The sequence below is a fragment of the Hylaeus anthracinus genome, unplaced genomic scaffold (assembly GCF_026225885.1).
Source record: "Hylaeus anthracinus isolate JK02 unplaced genomic scaffold, UHH_iyHylAnth1.0_haploid 11981, whole genome shotgun sequence".
Taxonomy (NCBI): Eukaryota; Metazoa; Arthropoda; class Insecta; order Hymenoptera; family Colletidae; genus Hylaeus; species Hylaeus anthracinus.
In genome coordinates this window covers 9316417-9327166 of record NW_026534329.1, presented here as the reverse complement: position 1 = coordinate 9327166, position 10750 = coordinate 9316417, and the positions used below count along the sequence as shown (strand labels likewise).

Here is a 10750-nt window from a genome sequence, read left to right as displayed (position 1 = left end):
CGCCTGGCCCGCCTCAACCTCCTCCTCTCTATGCGAGCGGGATCGGTGCGCTCCAGATCCCGCTCGACATCGCGTTCCAGGACCTCTCGCTCTCGACCATGGCCAAAACGACATCTCTCGCGAGAAGGCCGGGCACTCCTCCAGCAAGTGCTGCGCGGAGTCCAGCTCCGCGCCGCACTGGTGGCACGCGGGCGACTCCTCCGCCACCACCTTGTGCGGGTACTTACCGAAACAACCATGTCCGGTGAGCACCTGCGTGAGCCGGTAGGTGAGTCGCCCGTGTCGGCGGTCCAGCCAAGCATCGAAGCTCGGCAGGACCGCCGTTACCGTCCTCTTTCAAGCGGCGCCGCTCTCCAAGAGCTGGCGCCGCCACTTTTCGCGGGCCAGCTGCCACCTTCGGCGCCGGTAGGCTTCGACCGCCTCGTCCTGCGGATCGCCCTCGTTCCGGCGGAGATCTTGCACACGCCGATACACGTCGGCGTGTGCCTCCGCCTGAAAATCAAAGGGGACGACCCTCGCCAGGACGGCCGCCGCCTCGTGGGAGATCGTGCAATATCCGCGCACGATCCTGATGGCCATATGCCGCTGCACGCGGCGCAGCAGGTGCCGCCTACGACAGCAGGCCACCAGGTCGCGCGCCCATACGGGTGACCCATATAGGGCCATGGATCGCAAGACCCCCAGGTATAGGCGGCGGACCCTCTCTTCCGGCCCCCCGAGATTGGGCAGGAGACGACCCAACAGGGTCGTCACCGCCTATATTCGGGGGACCAGGCGGTCGAAATGCCCCTCCCAGCGCCACCGGCCGTCCAGGTCGAGGCCCAGATACTTCATCCGGCCCTCGACCCGGACAGCCGCATCACCCACGCGGATCCAGCTCTGGGGGACCCGCCGCGTCAGAGGTAGCCCATGAAGCATGACTACCTCCGTCTTTTGCGGCGAGATCCGTAGACCCAGAGCCTGGATCCTCGCGACCACGATCGCGGCCGCTAGTTTCGTCAACCTGTGGACCCTGGTCCCATCCCAACCTACCGCGATGATCAACGTGTCGTCTGCGTAGCAGACCACAAAGACACCGGGTGGGAGGAGCCCGCGCAACACTGAGTCGTACCCAAAGTTCCATAACAGGGGTCCTAAAACGGACCCCTGGGACACGCCTCGGCTGACCCTCCGACGTATCGGTACCCCGCCTCTGCCAGGGTACTCGATCTACCTGTCCGACAGGTAGTCGGCTAACACGACCCGTAGATATGGAGGCACTCCGTGTTCTCGGAGCGCCTCCCGGATCGTGCCCCAGGGCAGGGTGTTAAATGCGTTGGCGATATCGAGACTAATTGCCAACGCCACCCCACCCCGGGAGACCGCTTGGTCCGCGAAGGCATGGACGTGGTCGATCGCATCAATCGTCGACCGGCCCTTGCGGAAACCGTATTGGCAGTTAGCCAACTGCATACTCCCGTCGGACAGGCCCCTCGACAGGTGGGCAGCGAGCACACGCTCGAAAAGCTTGCCCGCCTCGTCGAGGATGCAGATCGGCCGATACGCGGAGGTCGAATCCGCGGGCTTCCCCTTTTTGGGGATAAGGACCATCCGGGCCTGCTTCCAGGCTTGCGGAACCCGCCCCGACTCTAGGCAGCCGTCAAACAGCCGCCTGAGCCGGGGACCCAGGACGCGCAGCGCCAAAGCGAGCGCCCGCCCAGGAATGCCGTCGGGCCCTGGTGCCGTATTCCTGGCCACCATTCGCCTGACGGCCATCACGAGTTCCCCCTCGGTGACCCCCAGGCCGGTGGACCGGTTACTGGCCTCTGCCGGCAAGAGCGGCCGCGGACCCTCCTCCGGATCTACCGGAAAGAGGGTATCCACGACACGCTCCTGAACGGGGGGGTCGAGGGACTCCGTGACAGGGGGGGGGGGCGCATGCGGCCCAGCACGATGCGGTAGGGCCGCCCCCATGGATCCTTGTCCAGAGTCCCGAGGAGCTCTCCCCAGTCGCTCGCCTTGGCCTTCCTAATGGCACGCTGGAGGTCCACTGTGGCCTCTCGGTAGACCTCATACAGTGCCGCCTCACTCGCCGGGTCGCGGTTCCGTCTCCGGCGGCCCTCGTGAAGCGACGTCGCGCCGCGCTGCATGTAGCACGTAACGCGGCAATCTCGTCGCTCCACCAGTAAGCGGCCCGCCTCCGGAGCTTCTTGGCTCGGGGCATGGCGGCGTCGCACGCCGCCGTCAATGACTCCCGAAACCAGTCAGCTTCCCGATCGACGTCCGCGACCGGTCCAGACGGGGCATCCTAACGGACTCCACCTCCTCCGCTATCCCCCATCCCGACACGAGACGCGAGGCGGCAGGCGTCGCCCACAAGTCGACGATTAACTCGCCCTGCCACCGCACGCACGTGCTCACGGACCCTCGGTTAAGCAGCCAGAGGTCCGCGCTCGCCGCCCACTCCAGTACCGCCCGACCCCTCGCGTCCGTTGCCGGGCCACCCCACGCCGTGGACTTGGCGTTGAAGTCGCCCAGCACGAGCGTTCGGGCTACTGGAGAGCGGGACAATGCGTCCCGGACCCCGTCCAGCAGCCACTCGATCGCCGCGAGGGGGGCACTCGAAGGATCGTAGACCCCGATCAGGGCCAGGCCGCCGCACTCCGCCCCGACGAACCCGCGGAGGGTCGCGGTGTCGCTGCTCACTATCACCATGGAGCCCAACGCGTCGGCCACCCAGTTCGGGCGGTCGGCGACGCGGTATGGCTCCGCGGCGGCCGCCAACCCAACACCTAGCTTGGCCAGGCAGTGGATAAATAAGTTCTGCGCCCTGGCCGAGTGGTTGAGGTTGGCTTGGAGAATCCGGACCGGGGGCATGAACTTTAGGCCATGTCCATGGCCTCCCCCAGGCCGAATCCTCACTCCATCGCAGAGGGCGATCTCACCGCCGGTCGATCGACCGGCGTAGATTCGCCCGAATTCGGAGTCGTCACGCGAGCCCTCCTCCCCTACTTTGGCGGTAGAGGGGCACATGTTCTGGCCCCGAGCCGGTGGTCGGCTGGCCTGCCCTGGTCAGCACAGACCGGGCATCGCATGGGCGCCGTGCACTCACGTGCCCGGTGGCCCGCACCGGTCCCCGCGGTCCGCTTTGAGGGGGCATTTCTGCCGCACGTGCCCTAGCTCCAGGCACCTGAAGCATCGGAGGGCTCGCGAGGGTGAGGCCTCCACTCGGGCGGACGAGCAGGCGGCCAGCCGCCAGGAGGGCCCTCATGGCAGCCGCCGGGCAGCGGAGCCAGACGGTGCCCAGCCCGGACCCGGAACGCCGGATGATGCCGGTCTGGACCCCGGCCACCGGGCACCCGGTTACCGCGGTAACTGCCGCCGCCACGCCGTCGGCCGTGACGGATTCGTCCAGGCCGCTAACCTGCGCCTCGGCGGATTTAATCGGCCTGGACACCTGCACGTCCGTGGCGGCGAACAGCTCCGCCAGGCGATCGGCCAGGCGGGCCGCCCCGGCAGCGCTGTCCGGACCCGGGATCTGCCGGTTACCCCGACATCCCGTAACCGCACGCCAGCGACCGCCTTTGCCATGACCTCTGAATAGGTCATGGCGCTGCCCGGGGGAACGATGAGGGATACCGCCGCCCTCTTCAGCGCACGCGCCGGACGAACCCGCGGCCCGGCCGGAGCTCCAGCCGGCCACGCCCCGCGAGTGCGAGAACGTGCCGCCTCCGTACGCCTCTCCTTGCGTCCGAGCACCTTCGACCATGTCTCGGGTACCAGCGGGTCAGGGCGGAGGCCTCGCCCGGGACGCAGCTGGGGCAAGCGCGGCACGGGGCCGGTCACGGCCCGGTAAGACCGGAGCAGGATGGGCAGCGGCACCACCCGCTTGATTCTTCCCACTCCTCTTCCTGCCTCTCTTCTTTTTCGCAGGCTCCCCGCTGACTGTCCCGGGGCGGCTCCCCACCGCCGAGGGGCCAGGTTAGGAGGGACCCGCAGAAGCCCCGCTCGCGGCAGCCACTATCGAGACCGCCCCCAGGCGTGCCGCGAGGCGCACCTCCATCTCGCCGCAGAGGCGACGGATGAGGCCTTCGACGTCCACGCACGGCGCGAGGGTCGCGCCGTCCATCGCAGGCTTCCGCGACGGACCGGCGGGCGCAGGCCTCGAGGCAGCAGGCCGACTCGACCTCGCCGTCGAGGGCGCACTCGGCCGCGATGGGGGCACCGGCACCGATACCGCCGGATCGACGGGCGGCGGCACCGACGGCACCACGGTAGGCGCGACCGGACCCCACGCAAGCCGGGCTTCCAGTTCGGTCACGCGGGCTCTGAGCTCGGCGACCGTCCGCTCCAGCTCTACCTCCCGGACCGAGGTCTTGACACGCTTCGCCTGTTCGACGGCAGCGTGTCTGATGGTGGCCGCTGCAATCTGCAGCTGGCGCACCATCGGCCCCTGAAGGTTGTTGGAGCATTTCGCAACCCTCAGGACCGTCCCTGAGCTCTCGAAAATCCGAGAGCCCAGTACGGCGGTCGGCGCGTGGCGCATCTGCGCCGCCAGATCCTTTTCGCCCTTGAGGGGCTTGCAAGACCTGGAGATCCGGACGGAGGACACTAAATGGTCCGCGACGTCCATCGCCAGGCGCTGCTTCTTCTCGCTAGGCTTTCGCGTAGCGTCGGCGAGGCCGACACAATCCCCAGCAGTAGGGGGTCGACCTCGCTTCCTCCTTAGCGGCGACTGCAGGGAGCGCGCCGACCACAGCGAGCTGTCTGACCCGTCAGAATCAGCGCCGGTGCCAGACGCGTCTGCAGCCGCCAGGAGGCGGCCGGAGCGGAGGAGATCCGACCAACCACGCAGTCCAGGGCGTTATCCGCGAGTGCCCTGGTCCTCCTCCAGTTCTCCCCCTCCGCATAAAGCAGGGTGTCATCCGCATAGCAGATGACACCCGTATCAGGCTGAAGAACAGCCCGCAACACCGCGTCATACGCTAGGTCCCACAGTAGCGGTCCAAGGACCGAGCCCTGCGGGACCCCGCGGTGTATCTCCCTTCTCATCCGATTACCGGACCGACCAGTGAACTCGACCTCCCTGTCGCAAAGGAAGTCCCGAATCACCTCGCGGAGATAGAGGGGCACCTCGAAATATTCGAGCGCCCCTACTATCTCCCTCCAGGGCAGGGAGTTGAAAGCGTTAGAAATATCCAACGACACCGCAATCAACACCCCGCCTGCAGCGACGGCTCCTTCGCGGAGGAGGCGCAGACGCTCAAGGGCATCTATTGTAGAGCGCCCCCTCCGGAATCCAAACTGGCCGTCGCTGAGATCAGGACCACCTGGGACAGGTGCTCAATGAGGCGGGCGGCAATTAATCTTTCGAACAACTTACCCGCCTTATCGAGGAGACACATCATCCGGTAAGCAGAAGGAGACTCTGCGGGCTTACCCTTCTTACGGAGGAGGACCAGACTCGCCTTTTTCCATACCTTGGGGAAGGTTTCCCGGGACATGTGAGAACTTAGCACTTCCATGTATGCCGGGGCGAGGACCTCGCCCACGGCTAAGGCCATAATTTTTCCAGGCACTCCATCTAGACCAGGCGCTTTGGCGCCTTTGTCCTGGAGTGCCCGGATGGCTAGGGATAGCTCTCCATGGCTGACCCGGAGCTCCTCCGACCATTCAACGGTCGGAGCCGGTAGACGCGTCGTCTCCGCCCACCCCGAATCATCGGGGGGAATAACGTGAAGACGACACGTCCCAAGAGCTCCGGATCCAGCTGCTCCGTTATAGGGGGCGCCCAAGGTCGAAGTTTATTGAGCACGACCTTATAAGGGCGCCCCCACGGATCCTTCGTCACGGTTGACAGGAGAGCGTCCCAGGCTACAGCCTTGGCCGAGGTAGTACCCCGCTTGAGGGCTTCAGCCGCCGACCTGTACACCTCGTACAGGTCGGCGACCATCGGTTACTGGTCGCCACCATGAAAATGGCGGCGACGAGCGCGGGTGTACCGGCGTCGGGCACGGTTGGCCTCCCTATGGAGCTCGGTCAACTCGCCCGACCACCAGTACACACTTCTTTTCTGGGGACGATCCCGGATCCGGGGCATCGCAAATCATTTGCAACGTTCTCCGGATCCATTCGGCCCCCTCTTCCGCTCCGCGCTCTTTGGCCAGGCAGTACCGATAATAACGGCCCTCAATAGGTCCTCGTCCAGTCGTTTCAGCGCCCATCTGGGCGCTGGACGGGTGCCACTACGGAGGGGCGTGTCCAATGGCGGTTCTGAGACCACCGCCACATCCATCAGGATATAGCAGTGGTCGGAGAGGGTTTCCCATCCCCACACCCGCCAATTAGACACCCGGCGCGAAGCGGCCGGGGTGGCCAACGTTATACCCACGATTGACCATTCGTTCCACCTCACGCATGTTGGGACGGACCCCCAGTTCAACACCAGTAGTCCGTGCCCCTCCAGCCAAGTTTCTAGGGCTCCGCCGCGAGGTCCGGTTCTGGGGTTCCCCCAATCCGTAGATCGGGCGTTGAGATTGCCCAGAACCAGCACCAGACCGGCTAAATGCGGGGCCATCATAGCACCCAGCCGGTCCAAATACCTCTCGAATTCGGCGGAGCCACTGTTTGGTGAACAGTAGCACCCAACGACCAAAAACCTTCCCCATCTTACCAAGATCATACCCCTGCCCCGTTAGACCACGGAACAGGGGGGCACACCACGACCCACTCGGCACCACATCGCCACGGAGCCCGCCTCGTCCCCGAATCAGTGCGGATGTTCGGGGACTCGATAGGGCTCCGCGGCCACCGCCAGGCCAACCTGCGACTCCGCCAGGCATTGGACGAAAAGGTCCTGCGCCCGGCGCAAGGCAGCGGTAGCACTGAAGCGGTCTCGCGGCCAGCACCACCACCCGGGCTGCAGACCACCCCACCCTTATTGTGCCCGCCTTTTGAACGGCGACAGCCACCGCGGCCGAGCATTGCACCCATATAGTTCCCATTCCGGAGGGGGGGATCTTAAGGGACCCCACCCTCACGGAATCCGGGGAACATTTCCCGATGGCTGCTACCGCCAGCGCTATCTCCTGGGGGGTGACGGAGACGTCCAGTCCCGTCAGGAGGAATTCCGTTTTCTTGACGGGTCTGGGCACCTTTACGTTCATCCCCCCCAGCACCGTCTTCATTTTGTCCGCCAGGGCATCGGCCCTGGTGGCACCCTCAGCACCGGGAACCTGAATGATCAGGCCCCCGGTCACAGCCCTCTTTCACGAGAGGGCCTCAATACCGAGCGCCGCCAGGTCAATGCCCCGGCGAGCCACTCGCACGGCCTCCTCGTATGTCGCGTATCTCCCCTCCAGAACGGTGATCGTCACCGCCGCCGTTCGCGGGGGAGGCACTACGCGAGGAGGCCCGCTCTTCTGGGTCCTCCCCGTCAAAGCTCTCCCAGTTGCCTTCGTTGCGGCCGGGGGAGTGGCTACCGCGGCACTCTCTCCTTCCTCCTGGCTTTCCGGCCAAGGACCTGGGTCCATGCTTCCCAGGCATGGCCGGAGCCACAGGTGGTTCCCTCGGTGGAGGAGGCACAAGCGGCGGCGGAGGAGCAAGGGTCGGAAGAAGAAAAGGAGCCTTTTTCTTCTTTTTCCTCCTCCTCTTCTCCCTTTTAACGGGGGGAGAAGGTACCGCCACGCCCCGAGGAACCCCTGTCGTCGGCACCGCGGTGGAGGGGACCCGTCCCCCCGTCGCCGACGCATAGCTCCTCGCATGAGGAGGAGAGGGGGCACCCCGCCGACCCAGTCGGAGCTCTCCGCGTATTGCCGCGAATTCCGCATTAATAAGCGCCCCAATCTGGCCCATCAGAGCGCCCGCTCCCCCGGCAGAGGGTGCATCCCACCGGCGCTTCATAGCTAACAGCTCTCCTCGGAGAGCATCCAGGGACTCCTTTTGTTCCCGGATCTCCTGTCGGAGAGCTGCGTTCTCCGCCTGGAGAGCCTCCATCTCTCCAATGGGCTCCTGCGCCGCCGAGGAGAGGGAACCGCAGGGTCCATGAGGCATGTTCCTCGCCTCCAGCTCTCTGACCGCAGCCTCGATCTCCCTAGCCGCGTCCTTGAAGGCACGGATGGCCGTGCTCTTCGGGTTGGAGCTACTCGCCGCGGCGACCTCCACCACGCGACTCGCGTCAACCACCGCGGCCAGCAGCTCCCCCTGCAGGAGACCCCTCAACGCCTTCCGGCGCATAGCCACCGTAGGGGCCGGGTCTCGGTAGCGGGACCTTTTCGCCCCGTTCGATCGAGCGGTAGAGGCGTCAGCGTCGTCCGCATCAACCGCCGGAATCCCGCGCTTCGCCGACCGGAGGCTCGACACCCTCGAGCCTACCGACCGCATGTCTTCCTCGCGAGGACTCCCCCCGATCTGGTGGAGGACGAACCGCGGCCATGGGGGGCCCTCCTCTCGCGAGGAGCCGGCAGCACGGGTTCGCCGACTAGCCTCCATTGCAGTGTCGGCTGCCGCAACTGCCCCGGACCCAGGACCCTCGCTTCGGAGGCTCTGCCCCTCCGCTCCTTCTTCACTACCACCACCACCAGTCGACTGGTGGCTCATCTCGACTTCCCGAACCGGGGTAACTCCACCCCTGCTCTCGCCGGCCGATCCGGCTCCACTGATTCCTACGGTTTTAAATAAATTTTCCATGATTTAAGGTTTACCGGCGCATCGTGCGCGGCGGTGCAGGCTGCTGGACGGGAACGGGTGTACCCTCGGGGGACATGCCTAACGAAAAACATGCCCCCCTACCCCAGTTCCCCGGGGCCCGTCCTTCGCATTTAACCCCCCGGGAATACCGCACCGGGGGGCACCCGCCTGTAACAGGTGCAGGCTCCGACACCCGCATCTCACCGCGCACTACTTGGTCGAAGTCCCGCAGGGGCCGGTTCCTGATCCCGCGCGGCACTACCACCTCGGCAGTGCAAGCACACATCGCCCCCCCCCTCCCCCTGAGGCCAGCAAAAGCAAAGCCAGCGCACAGGGGAGAGCACTCCCAGTGGGCCACCGCGCGGGAACGACCACTCTTCGCCTTCCCAACTCATCGCTTTCGCCCTCCGCATTCAGCAAATCGGTGCTCGCAAGCGAGTCTCGACTATTGATGCAGAAGCCCAGGAGCACCACGTAGAGGTGCGATGAGTGGACTTGGGCCAGTCGGGCCCCCAACTTCTCCAAAGTTCCCCTCATTGTCCGAGCAAACTCGAACGGATATTGGTGGAACATCAGATCCATCGGGGTTCTCGACCAGGCGATGCCCGGACGAGTCCCTTCCAGCCCTCACGCTCCCTGATAGGAGGGCACCTGGAAATATTCCAACGCCCCTACTATCTCCTTCCAGGGCAGGGCATTGAAAGCATTGGATATATCCAATAAAACAGCGATCAACACTCTGCCCCGAGCGACAGCCCCATCCCGGAGGAGGCGAAGACGCTCTAACGCGTCAATCGTCGAGCGCCCTCTCCGGAAGCCATACTGGCTGTCGCTGAGGTCGGGACCACCGCGCGACAGGTGCTCGAGGAGGCGGGCAGCTATGATTATTTCTAACAGCTTGCCCGCCTCGTCGAGAAGACACACCGGCCGGTACGCAGAGGGTCACTCTGCGGGTTTTCCACCTTTCCGGAGGAGAACCAGCCACGCCTTTTTCCACACTGTGGGGAAGGTTCCCCGGCTTAGGTTAGCGTCCAAAACGCTTCTGTACGCCGGGCCGAGGACTCCCAAGGCCAAAGCTAGCAGGCTACGGGTACTCCATCCGGGCCCGACGTTGAAGGGATGCTACGTCGGAGGGGGACGTCCGCTGGCGGTTCCCCACGTTCATAAGGACGTAGCTGTGGTCCGACAACGTTTCAACCTCCCAGACCCGTCAGTTAGACACTCAGCGTGAGGCGGCGCCTGATGCAAACGATACGTTCACGATGGACCAGCCGTTCCACCTCACGCACGTTGGTACGTTGCCCCGGTTTAGCAACTGGAGCTCCACTTCCTCCGCCCAATCCTGTAGGACTCCGCCGCGGGAATTGGTTCCTGGGTTACCCCATGCGGTAGACCTTGCATTGAGGCACCGGATCGGCCATGTAGGGGGCTACCAAAGCCCCAAGCCGGTCCAAATACCTCCCGAATTCTGCGGAGCCACAGTTGGGAGAATTGTAGCATCCAGCGACTACGAACGTTCCCCATTTTACCAAAATCATCCCCCTGCCCCGTTCGATGACGGTGCAGGGGGGGACGGACGCCGAGTGGCGGCGGCACCACACCGCCACGAGGCCGTCCTCGTCCCCGAACCAGTGTGGATGGTCGAGGACTTGGTACAGCTCCGTAGCTACCGCTAGGCCAACCCGACACTCCGCCAGGCAGTGGACCATAAGGTCCTGTGCCCGGCGGCAGTGGTTCAGGTTGGCCTGCAATACACCAAGGGAAGCCCTGTGCGCCATTTTTAGGCCGGCACAGGACCTCTCTCAGACGGCTGCGTGGGTGGGGGGAGGGAAACCACCTCTCGGAGACCCTCGACATCCCGGCGGAAGGACGCGTTCTCCCCCCTGAGGGCTCGGTTCTCCGCCAGCACCCTGTCCCACAGGGCGGCAGGCGGACCGTCGATGTCCACAGGGGGCGAGGCATCTTTACTTTGGGCTCGTTTGGCCGACGCCCGAGTCACCGGGGGCGACGCGGGCCGATGTATACCAACCCGGCGCTTGACCCCGGCGCAAGATACCGAGGACATGGACGTCACGGAGACGTC

The 10750-nt window shown here is 65.0% G+C and overlaps 1 protein-coding gene across 1 annotated transcript; it reads right to left on the bottom strand.

Annotated features, from left to right (window-relative positions):
* Positions 1–10043: 10043 nt before the first annotated feature.
* Positions 10044–10445, bottom strand: LOC128885599 (uncharacterized). The gene has a single exon (XM_054139697.1). It carries the CDS (start codon positions 10443–10445, stop codon positions 10044–10046), a length of 402 nt encoding a protein of 133 aa, XP_053995672.1.
* Between the last annotated feature and the right edge of the window lie 305 nt (positions 10446–10750).

Bases quoted from the DNA above. Each gene is read 5' to 3' on its own strand.
- LOC128885599 (XM_054139697.1), bottom strand. From the start codon at position 10,445: ATGGCGCACAGGGCTTCCCTTGGTGTATTGCAGGCCAACCTGAACCAC.